A 20,671-nucleotide genomic window follows, 5' to 3' on the forward strand; every position below is an offset into this window, starting at 1 on the left:
ATGTGGAGTTCTGTGCTTAACAAAAAAAAAGGTGAAATAACTTAAAACATGTTTTATATAATAGATTCCTCAAAATAGACGTCCTTTGCTCTGGTTACTTTTTTTTTTTGTATACTCTTGGCATTCTTACCTCTGGGAATTCCTTAAACGACTGCAGGAAACCCCTTTCAGGTGACTACCTTTTGAAGCTCATCAAGAAAATACCAAGAATGTACAAAAAAGCAAATCAGAGAAAAGGGTGGCTATTTATTTATGTACTTATTTTATTATTTTCATTTTTTTGTTACGTAAATAAGTGCACGTGTTTGTTAGTTGCCATAGTTTTGATGCCTTCAGTGACAATCTAAAATGTACAGTCACAAAAATAAAGCAAATGTATAAAAACTGACTATAATGTAAATAAACCACATAGGTAATGTCAAGTTGGTTTTAGTCTGTTTATTTTTACAAACTCAAAGAAATCAGATCATTAATGAGGGACATTTTGATTTGGTTATAGAATAAATTAGAATGACACACAAAGTACCACATGGTACAGTATACATTTGGTCAGCAGAAACAGACAAATCTGGATATTTGCGGGTTGATCGATCACATCCAGACAGCTTCACCCTTTCACCACATTCAACGGTATATTTTCTTTTCAGGAGTAACAGTCTTTAATGCGTTATGTCATCACTCTGTCAAACGTGATCCTTAAGTCGCCCAATTTCAAAATTCAGCTTAGTTTCCAGGGAAACATCGTCAATAAGATGGCGAAAGACGAATACAACTGATGTGCAATACACCTATAGTGGGATAAGTTATTAAAAATCATGTTACACTGGAACAGTCGGATGTAGAGCGCAAAGTGGATTATTCGGTCGCTCACTGCAAACAATGCAAATGTAAATTCAAGCATCAAATTCACAAAGGAAATCTGTTTTGTGTTGTAAAATGTGGCTATAACTTCATGTGGGTGGTCAATCATTGTTAACTCATTCGTTGCCATTGACGGATATAGACGTCAAAAATTCATTTGAACCATTTCTATTTAACATTTTTTTCTATTTTTGTTAACAAGAGTATAAAAATCTATTATTTTTTGTACATTTAGAACTGATGTCAAATTAATTTTTAATAATCTTTTCTTTAAAAAAATTAAAAATGTAAATTAATAAACTTTTTTTTTTAAAGAAAAGATGATTATAAATTAGGGGGGTCAGGTGATTAAATTTTTTAATCGTAATTAATCGCATGACTTCACTAGTTAACTCACAATTAATCCCAATTTTTATATCTGTTTTAATACAATAAAAAAAAATTGTAAAAAATTATTTCTCAAACTCGTGTTAACAAAAGTGGGAAAAAATGTTAAACTAATAAAAATAGTTAAAATGATTTTTTTTTACGTCTATAGCCGTCAATGGCAGTGAATGAGTTAAAAGAGGGGTAGCCACAGCTTCTGTGATTAGCTAAGTGCACATACACGCTTGTGTAGCTTCTTTCATTAGTGCGGTGGAACAGGGAACACTTGGTCACTTCGTATTCTTCTCCATACTGGAACAATACAAAAACAGAGAGAAAATACTTCTTTATATATGCAACAATGATCCGTTTAGAATAGAGCAGCAGCAGAAGCAGCAGGTACTGAAAAAGGCTGCTTAAAAACTAAACGAGCTTACTTGTACTTGATGAGGCGACCACCTTGAACCAGCTGTGCAGACTCGTTGGTCAAATGGCAGGCAAACAGCAGCCAGTTGCGTGGTTGCACCTTGTAGGCGAAACGCATGAAGAGCAGCGAGTAACAACATAGAGCTGAGAGGAGAAGGAGACACAAAAGCACAAAAAATGGTTTATTACAACCTTGGTGAAATTATTTAATTCTTTAAGTGACACGACACATGGTGCTGGACTAAAAAACACTCAAGGTTAATTATACAACCTAACATATGGTTATGGAAAGATGACAAGGTGTCCTTGATATATAAAGAAGTTGTGCAGCGATACATCCTGAATTTGTGCTTAGGGCTGGCCAATATGGCCGACAAATATTAGTTTTTTCCCCCCCCTGAAGCATCCAAACTATTTTGTATTTTACCCCTTTCACTGATAGAAAAAGCAAATGACAATGACATTATTCAGAACAAGTTTTGCTCTTTGGGCTTTTCTTCCCTTCACAAGCTTTCTAAGACCCCCCCCCCACCACTCCCCCCCAGCATTACCGTGCATCAATATCCACAGTACAGTATATACTGCATTTTTGTTAAAGCTGCTCATCGCAGAAAATTGAATTTCAAATCGCTACTGCCACAGTGGCTGAAAAATGAAACTGCACAGTCCTTTCTTCAAGTACACATGACATCACATCCGCACAGACAGAGGGCGTAAAATTCGAACCCGAATCCAGTCTGAAAACTATTGGCTAGAGACTTGCAGGAGTACCCATCGTGAACAGCTGTGTGTTAATCTACTAATTAGAAGATGTTTGAGTCATAAATGGTCAAATTAAAAAGGCTATTGTAAAGGTATTTTTGGCCAAATTACTACATAGGGCATTTCACTTTTTAGAACAATAGTCAACAGAGTGGTCAGAAAAGTCACCAAGTTGGCAAACTTTGCTTTGGCAACCGAGCTCCTCTCTGTCTCCTCTCATGTTGTTAGTGTAAACAAAGCATGTCAGCAAGGGTGTGCTTTGAACTACTGAAAAAAGTAAAAAAAAAACACACATTAAAAAAATGTTCTAATTGTACTGTACAGGAGTTGGAACTCATTAATGCAGTACTAAGGTCAGAATTATATTAAATATGTTACTTGACATCATCTCGAAAAGAAAATAGTTTTTATTTTATTTTATTGTTATTGTTGCACTGGCCAGACAGACAATACATTTTGGGATATTTAAGTGCATCAAAATGTTGCTAGTACAGTTAATAAAGTGGGTTCTACCTTAGAAGCTGCATTGTAAGCTAGAACAAAGTAGGTCATGCAGCCTAGGGGTATACGGTACAAGTGGATGCAGGTGTCTCACCGAACGTCATTCTGCCACTGATGATCTCAGGGCTCTTTTTCATGTCACTGAAGGCGGCTATAGGGAGACCCCAGTTTGCCACTGGACCCCAGAAATGCTGTAAGCACACACACACACACACAGATGTAAATAATAAATAAATAAAAATAAGCAAGCAAGAACTCGAGTGATTAAAAAGCAGAACACAAACAATTGTCATTTTAATAATACTGTAATTGATTATAGTTCTGCTGTTAAAATACATAAAACTAATTTTAAAACACATTCTACTGTAAAATTATACCATATGCTCACATAATAAACAGATTCTGGGAAACAATACTCATATGGGCAGTCTGATAAACACAAATAAGACTTACTGTGCTGGTGTACGTTTTTCAATATTCAAGGCCATATGGAAGAGAAAACAAACAAACAAACAAAAAAGTCAGACAAATAAGGTTGCACACAGTATGTGCCATGTGTTGACATGTTTGAGCACATCCAATAGGTAGTCTATATATATATATATATTTTTTTTTAAAATCTTACTTATTGCTGCTGAAAAAACGCAAATGTTGTCATTGTGGGACTACTTGATTATTCAATTCAAGTTGTCCACACATCTGGTTGTAGACTGATTATTTGAATCACACCACTATTTAGAATTGAAACCGTTTGAATTCCACCTTTGTCCTTCCAATGTTTTCTATATTTCCAAGCCATATCCCTACAGTTTTGTCTGTATTTCAATAACGGTGAGCAAAGAAACGTCAAACATTCATCTACATCTGCAAGAACTTGGGACTTTGGAACTGGAGGGTCACGGTTCGAGTCCCACTGCATAAAAAAACAACTGGGACATTTACGATCGTTTTGTTAGCCTGTCTTTATGGCGTTTTTCATTTTGTGCAAGCATTGGCCCAAGAGGTGCAGTGTTAGCCTGTGTTGAATATGATCCGGTGCTCTAGAGGTGTTGTGTGCAACACATTATGGACAGCAGAGCCTGAATTTAATTTCACCTTAAGGAAATATAACAAGCATGTTGATTTACAATTAGAAATAATTAAATATTGATACACATGTATAAACGTATGCAAATACTGTACTGTAAGCAGTCTTTACAATATGTAAACAAAACGTAGTTAGGATCTGGGTTTAAGTAAATATTGTATTTATTTTTAACTAAATAAAATATTCCACATTTTTATTTACTTTTAATTAAATACTTGTACTAAAAATACTGGGGTTGTTTTTTCAGATGGTGCTGTCCTACAATTTAAACAGGATAGGCGACCCCGCGTAGTTGGAAACCCAAAACGTGTTGGTACTTAAAAGAAAAAAGAAAAGAAAAAAAGAAAGGAAAATATCAGTCCAATAGTCGCAAACACTAATTTTATGATCAAAGACAAATGCCAGGTAAAGATTAGCGACTGGCTGTCACTTGTGTGGAAAACACACATAAATAGCTTGGTGGCTACATTTAGCACATCTGCTCATTGCAGCTTTTGATACATACCTCATCAAATATTCCCTGAATTCTTTGCTCTTCAGATGGTCTATAGCTTTGCGTGCAATCGTCCCAGCCATGATTTAACACTTGGCGTACTTTCTATGATGACAGAGAGATGATAAACTTGTGTTGAAGGGCGATGAGCCGCCAACTGAGTCGAGAGTCTAAACTAGAGGACGCCCGGTCAAATTTCTAACCAACCACAAACACCTCCTTTTCCATTTACTACACTGTCGCAAAGAAACGGCTTGACGGCAGCATTCTGTCATTTGCCAGTAAGTAGGGCAGACGCGACGCGTCTTTTTTTTCGTTGCAGTTTCGTGCTTACGGCCAGGCTAAGCTAGTAGGGGCAACGCTAAAATAAAATAAAAAGGCACAAAACAATAATCAACAAGGATGCCTGCACATTGTACTGCAATCGGTTGCAGACAACGCCGCACTACCGAATCAAAGACACAGGGAATAACCTTTCATAAGTAAGAACTAATAACACTTTTTGGCTCTTGTTTCAATATTCAATCTTGTTGAGAGCCTCCAGTAAGCTTTAACAACTGGTTGCTTGGTGACGGAAAGATCAATTGTTCAAAATCAAAAGCGTTGATGTCATTTATTTATTTGTTTCGCCTTTATTTTGAAATTGTCCCCGCAGCTCAATGGTGGCGTGTTACCGTAATGTAGAGATGTTAACGATCGTTGTGGCGGATACCCTGATTTAGAATTTCGTGTTGACGCTGGTTGTCTGATCAATGTCTTCTAGTCTTTTACTAAAAGAATACGAGCTAGGAGCTTGACTACCAAAATGCCAAACGGTTAACTCATTCACTTTTTGAGCATTTCGAATTAACTTTCAAGACCCACACAATATTGTGTTGTGTCACAATATAAAGGGAGAGTATGCGCATATTTCACTAGAAGAGAAAAGTTTTTCTAGCGTTTTCCATTCTTTAGTCCAGTAGTTCTCAACGGTTGTCACTCTGGGACCCGTAGTTCCTTCTGTTGAGCAGTCCTGATCCGTTTTTATAGACATTACGTTTTTTGTTTGTTTGATTGTTTAAAAACAACAACAAAATGTTTTGTTTAAAAATTGCCTCGAACAACTAATGTATAATGCAGAGGTGGGCAATCTCGGTCCTCGAGGGCCGGAGTCCTGCAGGTTTTGGAGGTTCTCACTTCCAACACAAGCTGATTCCAATCAACAGGATCGTTATCAGCCTTATGCAGAGCTTGCCGATGAGCTAATCATATATCAGCTGTGTTGGAGAAGGGCAACATGCAAAACCTGCAGGACTCCGGCCCTCGATGCCCACCACTGGTATAATGTGTTATATTTTCAAAAGCTGTGTAAAATGATTTTAATGTACCACCTAAAACATATGACTCACCACGATGTCCATGAGCCAGAGGCTGAGCTGCACTGTATTTGTTTACGGAGAAAATAGTTGGCTAAAGCGGGACAGCTGCACTTCCTGTCAGTTACCTAATCGTGTTCCATGTGGGAACTTGGTACGTCGCTGTACTGTAGCAGAAAAAATCCAAATAAGAATACATGTCATTTTTTACCATCTGTCCATGAACCACCCAAAATGTGTCCGTGACGACCTACCAGTTGAGAATCACTATTTTAGTCACCAGTAGGTTGGTTTCACCAAAAAGCACAGAGTAAGAAACTTTTTGTGAAAAGTAAAAAATCAAATAAAAAATCAAGCAGAACAAAATACCTTTTAGTTTCCAGCCTATTGACCCAATAGTTTTGTTTCTTTTTAAATATGTTGTCGTCTAGTACAGATTTAATTATTTTTCTGTCTACTTTTCTCTCACTCCATATAGGTTTCCCAGAGACGATGAGTTGAGGAGAGAGTGGGAAAAAGCTATGAGGAGGAAGGATTTTACTGCCAATGATAAATCTATGCTCTGCAGTCAACATTTTAGAAGTTGGGACTTTGACAGAACCGGGCAGATTTGCAGGATTAGAACTGGTGTCATTCCATCGTTGTTTAACTTCCCGGATCGTCCTCGACAAATACCGGTAGGTTTACAAGGATGCAACTACTCTCATTTGTATTGAGTTGAGTTGAGTTGAGCGAGGCTGGAAATGTCTAATTGGGGATCAATCAAGAGCTACTTAAATCTGTATTTATTTTTTCTTTAGCCTGAAGAAAAAAGGACCATAAGAACATCAAAAACTTCAATCAAAGCTAAGGAGAGTTTACCGTTACCCATCCTTCAGAAAGTCCGCAAAAAGAAACCTCGATTTAATATTGCACTTGTGAGTATTTGTTATTGATAGACCTAAAAAAAAAAAAAAAAAAAAAGTGGGAGGATTTTGGGCTGGGTCTAAATAATGCATTGTGCTGACTGGATGATTTATAATCCCCCCTTTTTCTTTTTTTTTTTACACCAGGACCACAACTATTCATTGCCCAGTTCTCCCGCTGCCTTAAAGGCCAAGTTCAGTGCGGCCGCAGCCAGATTGTGGAGCCTGGAGAAGCAGAAGAGAAATGCGTTGGTGCGAGAACGAAGGGCGAGGACTACTCTTATGGCTGTACTGCACAAGACACTGTGTGAGCCTTGTGTCTGAGGCTATATCCATCGTTTGACCCTAAAACACAATGGCGGCTTAGCGATTCCCTCAGATTGCACTCTTCAGGTTATGAGAGGTGCTGCCATAGTCCTCGTGGGCGAATACCACAGGAATCTGTGGTCCCACATTTTGCCCAAGAAGAGATTGGCTTCCTCACTCCTGATCTTGCAGGTTTTAGATTTTGTCGTTCTCCAACAAAGCCGATTCTAAAGATCAGGATCGTTATTAGGCTTCTGCGGAGCTTGCATCAAAAATTAGCAGGATTCTTCCGGCTCTCGAGGACGAGGCGTGAGAAAGTTTGGCACAGAGGATGTGGGAGCGCATCAAGGAAGCAAAGATTTCACTTTCCTTTCTTTGGTCCTTCCTCGGGTCTCCTGACAGCCTCACGACTCTGGCTGGAAGTGTTCGGTTTAGGTGAACGGTATTGGATTTTTTAATAGGTTTTAGGTGAATTAATGAATACTCACCCACATACAAAAAAAAAAAAAAAAGCAATGATGATGACATGTCAAATCGGTAAAATTACCGAATGAACAATACTGAGGTCTCCAGAAAAAAAAAAAAAAGGAAGCCAAGTTTGGTTTGGAGCAGTGATTTGCAACAACTGTATATTAGTGTGCCATGAGACACCCTCAGGTGCGCCATAGAAATTCTTTGTTCAACTATGCCAGTGATGTATCGTGACCGAGAGTTAAAAAAAAAAAAAAAAAGTAAAATGTGTGCCTTGGCTTAGTAAAGTTGTGAAACACTGGTCAACAGAACAACCGGTCTCTCTTGGTGACTTGTGAGTGTTCTTGTAATACAATATAAAATAAAAACAGTTTAACATGTAACCCTTTTTTTCCTCCGCATTTGTTTTAATCCAATGTTCTATATGAACAGCAATTGACAGTGACCATAAGCTAAAAATCGCCTGAGAAATAATTATCTTCAATTACCTGAAAATGTGCAATTTCTTAACATCTAACAGGAATTTTAATGGGAATTGGCATTCATTCAACATTTTTTTTTAAACATTATAGTGAGTGAAGTTATGGGTAACTGCAACAAAACAAGAAGAATTTTCCCCAATTCTTCACCTTTATTAAGAATGTAAAAAGAATAGCAGAGTACACGGCATCTAATAATGGCAATTTTTCCGGGCTGATTCGTAATTACAGGAGTGTTGATTAAGGATCCTGGTTGTGACAACCGGAAACAAATTAAGGGACAAAATAACTTGGGGGGTGAAAAAAAACAAACAGATAATTACAGGTATCAAAAACGGAATATAGGTTTAGGTAAAAATAAAAAAAATAAAGTTCCTCAATGTTTGGATTAACACTCCTGTTTCATACAATCTGCCATCAAGCAACCAAAACAAGCTGAGTGAATCTGAAAAGTAGCACTAGTGGAGGAAAGAAGACGAAGAAAGAAAAAAACAAAACATTTCTTCTTTAGTCTTTCCTCAGCGTGATGGTCTCCTCTTCGATTCCCTCTTTAGTGATGACACAGATCTGAAGGGCATCCCCGGTGTAAACATCTCTTTCTGCGGCCGAGATGAAAACATCTTTGACCAGCTGAACTGACTTCTCACGGCTCAGAGGAATGCGTGTTACACCTTCCATGTTCTTGAACCCGATCTGGGAAGAAGGCGTGGGGGTCAGTGCAACGTAGCAAATGCTACGCTTGACAATATGCTGCCAGCTATCAAATATCAAATATTATAACCAATTGTTTAACTGTTAATGAATGAAATGCATTTTGTACACAAATTCTTCGGGTTAATTTTGATGAATCTTTTTAGCCCCATTTGACAATACAAATCATGGTGTGTACCTGGTTGTCTAATAGTGGTTGCAGCATGGCACTAGCGGATCCCCCGGCCATGTAGCTGTTCCTCTGGTAAGATCCCACGGGGTCAAAGCTGTAGATGGCACCCTTGCCTAATGTACACAATACAATTGTTATCAGTGTATCAAGATTTTGCACACTTTCCATTTGAGGAGGTGCAACACTGTACAGCTATATTTACAAACGTGTCGTGTTAGTCTCCCACGTACCCTCGTCATCAAGACCGCCAATGATATTGTAAACGTAGTAGGGGAAGAACCTCCTGCCGTACAAGAGGGTGGACAACATGGCAGCGATGGCTCCACATGTCATGGTCTTGTTGTTTGAGTGTTTGTACATCTTAAGAGGAAAGGAAGGTCCATCACTTTAATTTTAGAGTGCTACTAAATGTGCATTTTCTACAAGATATCAAATATGCAGCCAAAATAAGTTTTCCCCACCTTGAGTCTAGCATTAATGATTTTCGTCAGTGTCAGACAATCACCATGGAAACCACTGCAGCCAATTACAGTTGTGTCTGTCCTAGAAGCAACACGAGGGTAGTTTAAAAAAAAAATGGGCATGGTTAATATAGCTAAAAGAGATTGTTTTGTGGTGCTTTATCTATAGTACAGTAGAAGAGAAACTTACAATTTGTAACATTTTGGAGACTCTCTGCTGTGGATCGCGTAGCCCTCACTCAGCCTGGTGTCTGAAGCTACGACGGCGAAGTCTTCCCCAGCCAGCGCTAGTACAGTCCTGAAAACAAAAATATTACAGATCTTCCTGACTTAGGAAAGAAGTACGTGTACTATCATGCTAACAGAAACGGTGTTATTCGAAAGTGAAACAATTGTAAAAAAATAAATAAATAAATAAATGTTTGCCATATCAAAACCTATACTGGCCCAGTAGTGTCTTCAGCAAAAATAAAGTACTAATCACATACATGTATCACAATTCTAAATAATAGCTCGCCAGGACAAAACGTTATCAATCATTCGCTTTGGATGTAAGTAAGCTAACAGGCTAACGAGTGAGCAAGTGAAAAGTAAACTTACCCGCCGTTGAACGTGTACGGTGAGAACCGGTGCTCCACCGGGCCCGTGTAATGATAGTCCTTCATCTTGCCCGGGTCTCTAAAATCTTGAAATGAAAGCATGGTTTAATGCAGACAGACAAAACAATCCGTTTATTGGCAACCTACTAAAGTCGCTGTATCACTGCAATATGGCAGCTTATTCTTCGAGGGATAGATTTAAGTTGGTTGAAGTACACGGGCGCCCTCTTCGGTTGCACGATGACATGACATGGTACATTTTAGTCATCTGTTTACTGTATAGTACAGCAAAAAATTTATTTCGTTCCGTGTAGATTTTTTAAAATGTAGTTTACTTATCTATTTATCTTATCTAACAGGTTGGAAATTTACGAGCAGACTACACAGGTTATGATTCTGAAACTTACACACACACACACACAAAATAATAAACGTCTCCAAAAGAGTGATGACATGAAAATTTTAATTAACCCTCAGCATACTGAACAATAAATTTGTGTCATAACATGCATGCCTTTCACCTTACTGGATTAGAAATATCTCTATCTACTTTTACTAAACACTACAGAGTCCTAGACAAAATAAAAATACATCATTAAACTACAATAGCAAGGCAGCATGGTTGGTCAAGTGGTTAGCACATCAGGTTGTGGGTTATGCGGTGTTTGCTTGTTCCTCTGTGCTTTCGTTGTTTTTCTCCAGGTACCTTCCTCCCACATTGTGAGGTTCAAGACTTTAATTCTTAATATATGTTAACATGAATGGTTGGTTGGTTGTCTATGTGACTGACGCCCACTCTAGGCTCCAACTCACAGATGACGCTGAGGCCTATTGCTATAGAAAATAGACTGCACAAGTGAATAGGAACATTTACTCCTACATGACCAATCCTGAACCCAGGATACTTGCATCTTTTACACATCTCATTCTTAAAAAGAAAAGAAAAAAGAATGACATACTGAGTCGTTACATACAAGTTTATAAAAACAAACAAACACATCATTCAGTGAGTATGACATCAACAAATCACCATTTACTACCACTACAGTACTTTTTTTTTTTTGAAATAGAAAAGTAGAAAAATATTTTATTTTCAAGTCAAATGCAAAAATACGAGCAGATTTATTGTAGCTTTGATTGACAGGCTTGGTGCAGTCAGAGGCATCGGAAAAGAGTTATATAGTAAAAAAATTGTACCTAAGACAGTTTTTTTTTTAATACACAGGACAAAAACTACAGATACTACATTTCAAAAGATCATTAGCACCATGACAGAATTCAAGACACATTTATATAAAACTGCACATCAAAATAAAACGTTTTGAAATTTATGAAGCTGACCTTTAGTTTTTAACTTGTATATCAATAAAAGCACCATTTGTTTATATAGAAGAACAGCAGTGAAAATACATTGTGAACTCCTAGTAATGTTGTACAAGTGATCATTTGAAAATGTAAACTGACAGATTTATAAGAATGCGACAATTACGGTTGTTTGTACAACTGTTGTCGTGACCTTTGTTCTCTCTGTTGCGCTAAGAAGTAGTTCTCAGTTTCCCCGGTCTAGATCCTAATGTGGAATAAAATCAGACGTCGTCTTCTATGGTGTTTAATGAAGTCATTTCTGCGCTGACTTGGCATTTTTCAGCGTTTTCATCCCTCCTTTCTTCTTGGGTGTGCTGAAATCTTTGTCGCATACCTCACACAGCCAAAGACCTGAAACATCAGGAAAAACAAACAATGACGCTAAGCTATGAAAAAAAAAAGCGCAAATAAATAGCAAAGTGAGAGACAAAGACCTGTGGGGATGGAGCCCATCCCGACGCAGAAGGTGTGGAAGCCTCGGTCACACTTGTCGCAGAACATCATCTCGTCCTCATGGTGGGGCTGCTGGCACACGGTGCAAGTCTTGCACTCCATGCACTGCCAGCGGTATGTCTGGATCACTCGCACCAGCTCCGCGCTCATGTCCAAGCAGGAAGGGTGGCCTGCATTTAGCAAGATTAGCATATTTCTCAATAGACAAGAACGGTGTTGGACTGAAATGTTGATTTCCAGGGCTGATGCCGGTACCGATTATTAGTAGTCAAGGAGGCCGATAACCGATATTTCAAGCCGATAACCGATATTTCAAGCCGATATTCATTTGCAGTAAAAGAAAAAATATTAGCATCAACATTTAATTAACTTTGTTAAAATGCCACTAAGCATGTTTGTTAAAACAACTTTTCAAATTTTTAACACTTTGAAGGTTTTACTTTTAATTTTAAATCTAAATAATAAAGAGCTTTGTTTAAAAAATAATTTAAAAAAATTGCTGGGAGCTTCACCATGTGTTAAATTAAAAACAAGCAAGTAAAAGGCTATTAAAAGTTTTCTATTGTAGACAAAGTTTTCCAAAAATTCAACATCATTTCTTAATTCTAACAAAAATTAAAAAAGTGTGCAAGCAAGTTCCTAGTGTCAGCATACTCTTTTCTAAAGTGGAAATTTAAATAAATATATAAATGAAAAGTTCCCTGTATCTCACTTAGCAACAAATGCATGCGAATGTATAATTTGGGGTTTTCGTTAGGGTTCGTAAAAGGTTTCAAAAGTGAAAGCGAAACATTGTCTGAGCATGTTCAAAATGTCTTTGCAACAAGTAAAAACTGTCTGCGGACATCTTACAAATCCTGATGAAAACCCAAAATGCGCTACATTCGCAAGTATTCACCACTCAGTGAGATGGCAGCTTTATCGGCCTTCAGATTCGTAAAAAGGCCGATGCTGATTATTAGTCAAAATGCCAAATATCGGCCTGGCTGCTAATCGACCCATTCCAAAACAAGAACTTTAAAAGATGAATAACAGCATGAAAAATAAGTTACAAATGATGAGAAATGTAAGACATGCATCTCACTGGACAGTTTCTGTGATTTTTTTCCCCAAGCATTCTAATATACAGTGAACATAAAAAGGCTCAAATGTCAGCTTTGTGTGATATAAAAAATAGAAGACATTAATTTTAGAGCTGTCAAATGATTACATTTTTATACAGATTAATCACATTTTAGAATTTTGATTAATCACATCTTAGAATTTTGATTAATCACTTAATAAAAAAGCCTTTTTTTAATCAATACTTTTTTCTCGCCAAATTTGAAGAGCACCGGTTGTGTTAATTCTTTTGACATTTAATGTTATGAGGATGTCTTCAACATTTTTTGATCCACTGCACACGCTCATCCTCCTCTTTTTCTAATCAGTTAATTACTTGCATAATTTAAAATGGGAACAAAAATGACCCCAATATTTTGACATGAACAAATATTCTAAATGTCATACGCAAACATTTATTAAATGCTTTACTTTAATGCATGTAATTATGTTTATTGCTCAAACAACCTGTGCTACCTTAAACGTAGCCATCCGCTGTCACGCTAAAGGATAATCAAAATTAATAGTGCGATTAACTCATTCACTGCCATTGACGGCTATAAACGTAAAAAAAAATCATTTGAACTATTTCTATTAGTTTAAATTTTTTACCCACTTTTGTTAACAAGAGTATGAAAACCTAGAATTTTTTATTGTACATTTAGAACAGATATGAAATTTGTGATTTATCGTGAGTTAACTAGTGAAGTCATGAGATTAATTACGATTAAAAACTTTAATCGCCTGACGCCCCAAATTTTTTATATTTTCTTCTTTTTTTTTTTAATTCACTGCCATTGACGTCAAAAATTTATTTGAACTATTTCTATTAGTTTAACATTTTTTCCCCACTTTTGTTAACAAGAGTATGAAAACCAATTTTTTTTTTATTGTACATTTAGAACCGATATAAAATTTGTGATTAATCGTGAGTTAACTAATGAAGTCATGCGATTAATTACAATAAAAAAAATGTAATCGCCTCTTCCCCCAAATTTTTAATAATCTTTTTTAAAAATGAATTTTTGGCAGTGAAAGAGTTAATTAATGAGGAATGCAATATTTTTTGTGATTAATTAATCAGTTAATGCTAATTAATTTACAACACAAGCATGAATTCAAAAGCCAAAAACCAGACAACTGGCGACAACCCGTTTCAAATACATCAAAATTGCATGATCCTAAAAATCTAAAAACTCAAAAGAAAAATTAAATATGTAAAAAAAAAAAAAAAGAGTGTCTTTTGCTGTGCATGTGTGCGTACTTACCGCTGTTATCGCACTGGGAGCAGTGAATGAGTGCCTCGGGTTTTCCTCTCTTGTTGGCCTCCTTACCCTTCTGGCAAATGCCACATATAGCATTGGGAATGACCTTAGGCTGCAAGGCAGAACAACGCTATAAACACCAGTCAGCACAGCATCGCTACGTCATGTTCTCTACACAGTCCAGTTGGGCCAATGCCAATTGTTCAGAAAAGGACAATAATGTATGTAAGTACATATAAAACACTCGTTGACAGCTAAAAGCTGCTACAACAAATGTACAAAATACCAATGGAGGAAATATAGCAGAGCGGAAAAATGGTGTCCGACTGACCCAATTGCGGATCAATTTTCTCGTTGATGTCTGTTTTTAGGTAGTCCTCCATTTTGTTGCAAACTCAGCCTTTCCCATGTTAGACATGATCATAGTTAAGAGATTTTTTAAATTTTATTTCTTACAACAGGAATATATCGCCAATATGCTGCTCAATCCACTACGTAGTTTTATCTACCTACCATTTTAATTTTATGATTTAAAGCACTGGAATGAGAAGAACCGTTAATCCCACCTGGAATGCAAGTACAGCCACTTAATGCATTTAAAATCAGCTTTGTATCATAACTTTTTATTGATTAGCTGCATTGTGAAAATATCACATTATTCAAAACACTTGGCCAAAAAACATTGCATAAAATGTAATGTCGACTGGAGCCCGACCAGAGTTAAGTAGTGTTAACCAGCCTGCAACACACAATGTGATATACAAAATCTGGAAATATTTTTCAATGAATAATAACTATATAAATGTGTGTTTATATACGTAACCCAGAGGGAGGTGCACCGTACTTTATAGTTACAAAAGTATTACTTTTTCAAGACTTTATAAATAAATATTTAGCATTACTCTCGGTCCGTTTGCACTCATTTAAAAAGAGTACATGGACACAGATCAATTTTAGCTGCATGTCACATCAACTAAGAAAAACGTGCAAAAACATGACTCGTTAACATATTGTAATGTCTTATTGAAACACACTAAGAAAAGAAACCATGTCCACACTGCAAAGCCAGACCGGATGCAAAATAGTTGAAGTTGTAAATTAAAGACTAATTCAAATATTTGCTTTTAGCACAAATGCAAGGCTTTCACTAATTAGACTATAATAAAAGTTTTTATTTGGAGTAATTATGAAATACAGTGGATCCCGAAATGCTCACGGTTCGACACCCATGGATTCACCTCAAAAGAAAAAAGTCATGGATAAACTTAGTGGTGGTACTTCTCCGCCTCTTCAAAAGATTTCCGTTTTTTTTGTGGTTTAAAAAATATTTTTTTCAAAATGCAGTTTTAATGATCGTCAATCAATTATACGCAGACTTTTGCTACCCGCAGGCCGACCTGCCCCCTAATCTCTGCAAATAGCGGGGATCCACTGTATGTAATATTAAAGACCAGGGGTGGGGAACCTTTTTTTTCTATTTGGGGCCATTTTGTTTAAAAAAAGAAGTCCTTTAAAAAAAACATACTAAATATGTAACGGAGAAAATACGATGCAACGGTCGGATAAATATTTATTATTAAATACAGTGGTTGGTGCCTTGAGATACGAGTGACTCGTTTTTTTTTTTTTTTAATTTTAAATACGAGTCATAGTTCGACCATTTTTTTTTTTATTTGGCTTGCAAGAGCAGACTTGAGATACGAGCGCTGTATGGTGCCAGTGACTCAACTAATTAAAAAAAGCTAGAGTTTAGCAGATACAATTACTGAACAATAAAAAAAAAAAAAAAGGAGGATTCAAGCTTTGTACTGCGACTTCCATTTAAAGTTTCCTGTCTAACTGAACAGACGCGGCAGGACCTTTTGCCTTTTATCATGTAAGTCTACACACCCCCGGTACCAATCAAAAAGTGAGTTGTATTTACTTTTTAAGCATGGCTGTTTACTGGAAGTCCCCCCTGAGCAGTGCGCCCGTGCCACTCCACTAGTTGTTCTGCCGCCTCAGAAACTGGACATAAAACAAAAACAGCTACAGCTTGCGTATTTAAAACAACCGCATAGCTTAGCCTTTTAGCATGCTACTTTAATATTAACGCCCACCACTGTCTATGTTGCTGTGTTTTAATATTCTAAGCAACGCATTGAACATAAACTGTGCAGCAGCACCTTAGACGGACAATATAACAGTATGCCATATATTCTTTATCCTCTGCATAGAAATACAAATATGAGTGCTGCACCGATGAGCTGTAGAGGAGTTGAGACGTCTCAGTGAACAATGTTTGTCAGTCTATCTTATACTGTCCCCAAAATGAATTAAACTTGCATCTCAAAGCACCACTGTATTGTTGATCCGATGTTTATATATTTAATTTATTTTTTGTAAGTGTATGGCGCGCCAGATCAAATGCTGTAGTTGGTTTCATACGTTAGGTTCCCTGCCCCCTGATTTAGAGAAGCAAGCCGATGTTTTGGTTTCCAGCATTTGAGCTCAGTGTGAACAAGGTCAGCATGTCATCGCCTCACTGATGCACTTGTGTTGTTGTAATACAGCAATACAGCGCTCTCTGATATTTACCCACAGGCCAACAGTACACCACATGTTTATACACAGCATATCTTTAACACCGACACACGCACACAGTAAACATTTAGGTGTGTTACACACTTCGGGTATACATCTTTAAGTACTCTCTACTTTTGATATTGACTACTTTTTAAAAGCAAACACAAAATGAATGTATTATCTGTATCCATATATTTTTTTCAAAAATGAAAATGTAGAGCCAAAAGATAAATTGACTTGTCTTGCAAATTTCTTCCTTTCATTTTTTTTTTTTTTTTTTTTTTTAAAGACAAGTGAGGCGATTAACTGAAGACATTCAAAAAAAAAAAATATTTTGTCCACAACAAAAAAAAGTGCAATGCAAAACAAACTCAACTGTTCCTTTCTTATTGTTCTTATTGCTCACAGTCTGGTTGAAGGAGAGAAAAAAAAAAGAGCGATGTAGTAATCCTAAAAAGAAAAAAAGTGAAGACGGGAGCCCCAGCGGGAATGTGAGGGCAAATGTGTGTGCTGGTTCCAGCTGAGACCAAATGTAGAAGCTGGAGAACAAAGTGAGGAAAAGCTAAAGGGAGGGGATGTCGGGATGGATGGAGTAAGGGAGGTGGTCGAAGTAGTAGAAAAAGGAGGAGGAGGGGTAGAAAAGTGCTGCTGCTGTTGTTGGAGAAGAGTTCAGGTGGTTTTGTCCTCTACCTTGTACCCGGGGGTGGCTTTGTGGGAGTGGCGGTGGCTGCCATCTTTGCCCGGCGTGGACGACCTGTCTTTGGCCTTGGACTTGTGGCCTCCTCCCTCCTGACTTTCGCCATCTGATGTGTTGCCTGAAGAACTGTCCTGCAGAGACAAAGAGTGGCGTGAGTCTTCATGTATTTTTTATTTTTTTTAAACTTGTCCTGTCAAAAAAAACAACAACCTCAATTTAATCAATAATTGGACTAATTGCCCAAGACGTAGTTTACAATGCCCACTTCCTTCACGCTCATCCACAACCCACTAGATTTGCTTGTGTCTAACTTACAGAAGAGTTCTTGTTCTTCTTGTCATCCTCTGCGTCATCAGAGTCAGGCTCAGAGTCCAGCGCAGGCAGATCTGGATCCAGCGGAGGCTCAAACAGAGCTGTGTTCAAAGGCAGGTATCGCAGCTCATTGGGCGAGTACCTGTTAGGCACAATACAGCAGGGGGAGGGTGGGAGTTAGAAAATATGTGTACTCTACAGTGGACCAACGAGCAAACCCACATATTACCAAATATATTCGCATTTTTAGAAGAATTTGTCTGCGTTTACAAAAATAATCATAATAAAAAACTGCTCTGCATTTAGATCTGCGGCAGTTATACACGGATTTCTGCTAATCATGGGCCAACCCGGTCCCTAAGCCCCACGATTAGTGAGGTCCACTATTCCATCCCCAGTTCAATTTGTCGCCATCTTAAATGTTTAAGTCTAATAAGATTATGCTGTTATGTGACTATTGTAAGAAAAAAAAAAACCTTGAAATTGTACATTCAACCCTAAGTCTATTAGACAGGCTGTAGCAAAATTAACATTGCCACACATAGTTTGTTGAGGTTTACTCTTGTTTCTATAGAAGTACCTTTTGTAGTAGTCTTGAAACTGCCCTGGTATTAAAGCAACCGGGTAGGGCCCCGTCGTGGTCAATTCTGGAGCGAGCACCTTGAACCTGCCCTGTGGCACTTGGATAACCTGGGAGGAAGAAAATAAAGTCAAGACTCATTAGGAAAACATTCAAAGCACAAACCCGAATGTTGGAAATCATGAACTATTACAAATGAAGAAATGAGCAAACAAAAAAAATAGCAATATTTTCAAGCGTGACAACTGATTTCAAACCATCGTAAGTCATCATGAACTGCGCTAATGCTAAATTGGAACTTACATGCGTCTGGAGGTCAAAATAGGCCCTCCTCTCTTCCATTCGCTCCCTGTTGAAATTACTGTTAAACTCGGCCGCCTTTTTGGCTGCCTTCTTAATGTACTCTGGAACCTTGCTGGCTTCCACCTTTTGAGGGTTCTGCTGCTGCATTTGCTGTAACGCGACAGTAGACGCGTGACAGTAAAACGAGGAGTGGTGAGACATGACATTTTCATTTGGATTTATGTACTTACAGAGTACTCTTTAGCTATCCTCTGTCGCTCTCGCTCCTGAAGTATGACCGAGTACTCTGAATGCTTGGAGGGATACTCTTTTATCATCAGGTCTATCACTTCGTCACTCCGCAGAGCTGTTAGACCTGGGAACAAACAATAACACATTCACAGTCAGCCTCACACTCATTCATTGACACAAATCCTAAAGTCAAATTAAAGGGTGATGCTTTCTACCCAGAGTGCATTGTGTTTCAGTGATCACATTCTGTTCACGGAGGTAGAGCTTCTCTTTGTGTGATAGGTCCCTCCTTTCCATATCTAGAGGGAAGTTGAAATACAAAAGATGACAAAGCTATACTTTGCTTTGAAAAGCTTGACAAACATTTTTCTTCTACCCACAAGAACATTTTTTTCAATGCTTAAACAGACTCCAGTTCATACCAGGATATTTCCTTTTGAAGGACGTGACTCCCAGATACTCGCTGACCTGCTCTTGCAACATGTAATACTCTCCCGTGTCATCTGCTGGCCACTTGTACTCTGTTAGGTTCTCCGCTGGGAAATATGTTGGCCTGGAGTAGGTGAGTGGGAAAAGCAGCATTTTTAAAATCTACCCATATTTAGACATGGTAGACAATTTTGCAAGGATTACAAGCAAAACCCACCCAAGGTCCTGACTGGAGGTATCGCAGCTTCGTGAACTATCCCCTGAACCCATTCTTCGCCTTTTAGGGGGCTGACTGCCATCATTGGACTCCTCTTCTGTTATGTCCTCCTAAAGAAGACAATTTCAAGGCAAATTATTGATACATAGTCTTTAGCAGTTATTCCCAACCACTATACCACAGGAAATCATCTGATTGCCCGTGGAAACAAATTCACCAAGTATTTTCTTACAAACGATTCATATGTCAGTATTAGAGTATGATGTAATAATTATAGTTTTAAATTTAATAATGGAAGGAGTATTACTTGACTTCCTTTTGGCTTTAAGCAGAACAGGCTGCTAAACAAGTCAGCGCATCCCAAGCCTTGCACAACTAACTTCAGTAACTAATAACAACAACTGTATTGTTTACAGGTATGTAACAACAATGACAGAAAGATCACAGTTTGTTGTGAGAAAAAGTGAGAGAACAGTCTAATCACCTAATGTTGAGAGAGAGAGGAAAATAGGTCAAAACGGACATACTGTTGTCCATTAAATTGAAATGATGGACATTCGCCAAAATATGTCACGTTGAAATGAAAATAACTACCAGATGATATTTGTCTACAATGGCAGCCATTGGTGTGCTAATTAGCAGTTAGCTTAACATGTAAAGACGCGGAGCTCCCGAAACAATTATTTTCGCAATTGGCCTTTTCTGACCAGAACCGCCACTACCTTTAGGGACTGTGCTCCGGGAGTAGCGGGGTTGCTGTCGCACGGTGGTCTCGGGGTGAGCACAGTAGCCATGTTTTATTAATTAGCGCTTGCTGCTGGGCTAGCTTGAAGCTAGCAAAACTAGCCGCTTTTTGTCTTCGTTCTGTACGGTTTTCTGGCTATTCGTGAATGTGAAGCGCGATATACTGCCACCTCGTGACCTGGAGGAAATGAGAAAAGTTTAAAAAGAAACAGTTCATAGAGATTGTATGCTAATGTTTTGTTGTGAAAATGTATCTAATGTTATAATGAACTAAGAATAGAAAACATTGTCAGTGTTTAATTGTATTATTTATTTAAATATTTTAATGATAATAAATCGATCAATTATTAATTTAAAAACGGAAATAAAAATACAATTAAACATCCCCCCCGAAAAAGCAAATAAATTGCAGGTAAAATATGTAAAATTGTTTCTTCTTATATTTATTGATTCT

General features: G+C 37.6%; 4 protein-coding genes across 6 annotated transcripts; 1 reads left to right on the plus strand and 3 right to left on the minus strand.

Moving 5' to 3' along the window:
- Positions 1-423: 423 nt before the first annotated feature.
- On the minus strand, positions 424-4,803 carry mpc1 (mitochondrial pyruvate carrier 1). 2 transcript variants are annotated; one of them, XM_077563519.1, is made up of 4 exons: positions 4,509-4,803; positions 3,011-3,107; positions 1,665-1,797; positions 424-1,539 (listed from the first exon to the last, which is right to left on the minus strand). In XM_077563519.1, exons 2-4 carry the CDS (start codon positions 3,051-3,053, stop codon positions 1,518-1,520), a joined length of 198 nt encoding a protein of 65 aa, XP_077419645.1. In that variant the 5' UTR covers positions 3,054-3,107; positions 4,509-4,803; the 3' UTR covers positions 424-1,517. The 2 variants fall into 2 exon arrangements, with proteins under 2 accessions (XP_077419645.1, XP_077419646.1); XM_077563520.1 differs by having other exon boundaries at positions 4,505-4,803.
- Positions 4,777-7,916, plus strand: LOC144050362 (THAP domain-containing protein 6-like). 2 transcript variants are annotated; one of them, XR_013293834.1, is made up of 5 exons: positions 4,777-4,978; positions 6,330-6,528; positions 6,652-6,768; positions 6,904-7,183; positions 7,219-7,916. XR_013293834.1 is itself a non-coding variant. In XM_077563517.1 (4 exons), exons 1-4 carry the CDS (start codon positions 4,899-4,901, stop codon positions 7,078-7,080), a joined length of 573 nt encoding a protein of 190 aa, XP_077419643.1. In that variant the 5' UTR covers positions 4,777-4,898; the 3' UTR covers positions 7,081-7,916. The 2 variants fall into 2 exon arrangements, 1 of the variants encoding a protein (XP_077419643.1); XM_077563517.1 differs by having other exon boundaries at positions 6,904-7,916.
- A 228-nt stretch (positions 7,917-8,144) lies between these two features.
- On the minus strand, positions 8,145-10,151 carry psmb1 (proteasome 20S subunit beta 1). Its single transcript, XM_077563516.1, has 6 exons — positions 9,957-10,151; positions 9,547-9,654; positions 9,357-9,438; positions 9,126-9,255; positions 8,902-9,008; positions 8,145-8,705 (listed from the first exon to the last, which is right to left on the minus strand). Exons 1-6 carry the CDS (start codon positions 10,055-10,057, stop codon positions 8,520-8,522), a joined length of 714 nt encoding a protein of 237 aa, XP_077419642.1. The 5' UTR covers positions 10,058-10,151; the 3' UTR covers positions 8,145-8,519.
- Positions 10,152-10,812: 661 nt separating this feature from the next.
- On the minus strand, positions 10,813-20,368 carry phf10 (PHD finger protein 10). Its single transcript, XM_077563184.1, has 12 exons — positions 20,196-20,368; positions 19,474-19,583; positions 19,250-19,380; positions 19,043-19,126; positions 18,827-18,951; positions 18,597-18,746; positions 18,294-18,403; positions 17,717-17,855; positions 17,395-17,532; positions 14,143-14,251; positions 11,755-11,943; positions 10,813-11,671 (listed from the first exon to the last, which is right to left on the minus strand). Exons 1-12 carry the CDS (start codon positions 20,265-20,267, stop codon positions 11,574-11,576), a joined length of 1,455 nt encoding a protein of 484 aa, XP_077419310.1. The 5' UTR covers positions 20,268-20,368; the 3' UTR covers positions 10,813-11,573.
- Positions 20,369-20,671: the final 303 nt, after the last annotated feature.

The sequence above is a fragment of the Vanacampus margaritifer genome, chromosome 4, assembly GCF_051991255.1.
Source record: "Vanacampus margaritifer isolate UIUO_Vmar chromosome 4, RoL_Vmar_1.0, whole genome shotgun sequence".
NCBI lineage: Eukaryota > Metazoa > Chordata > Actinopteri > Syngnathiformes > Syngnathidae > Vanacampus > Vanacampus margaritifer.

Coding starts and splice junctions, on each gene's coding strand:
- mpc1 (XM_077563520.1), bottom strand. CDS start 4,579: ATGGCTGGGACGATTGCACGCAAAGCTATAGACCATCTGAAGAGCAAA. Junction 3,108..4,504: donor GGGAATATTTGATGAGGTAT/GTATCAAAAGCT, acceptor GTGTGCTTACAG/CATTTCTGGGGTCCAGTGGC. Junction 1,798..3,010: donor CAGTGGCAGAATGACGTTCG/GTGAGACACCTG, acceptor TTCTCCTCTCAG/CTCTATGTTGTTACTCGCTG.
- LOC144050362 (XM_077563517.1), top strand. CDS start 4,899: ATGCCTGCACATTGTACTGCAATCGGTTGCAGACAACGCCGCACTACC. Junction 6,529..6,651: donor ATCGTCCTCGACAAATACCG/GTAGGTTTACAA, acceptor TTTTTTCTTTAG/CCTGAAGAAAAAAGGACCAT. Junction 6,769..6,903: donor CTCGATTTAATATTGCACTT/GTGAGTATTTGT, acceptor TTTTTACACCAG/GACCACAACTATTCATTGCC.
- psmb1 (XM_077563516.1), bottom strand. CDS start 10,057: ATGCTTTCATTTCAAGATTTTAGAGACCCGGGCAAGATGAAGGACTAT. Junction 9,439..9,546: donor TCTCCAAAATGTTACAAATT/GTAAGTTTCTCT, acceptor TGTTGCTTCTAG/GACAGACACAACTGTAATTG. Junction 9,009..9,125: donor TGGCGGTCTTGATGACGAGG/GTACGTGGGAGA, acceptor TGTGTACATTAG/GCAAGGGTGCCATCTACAGC.
- phf10 (XM_077563184.1), bottom strand. CDS start 20,267: ATGGCTACTGTGCTCACCCCGAGACCACCGTGCGACAGCAACCCCGCT. Junction 18,747..18,826: donor GGATAGCTAAAGAGTACTCT/GTAAGTACATAA, acceptor GTCGCGTTACAG/CAAATGCAGCAGCAGAACCC. Junction 17,856..18,293: donor TTTCAAGACTACTACAAAAG/GTACTTCTATAG, acceptor TGTGCCTAACAG/GTACTCGCCCAATGAGCTGC.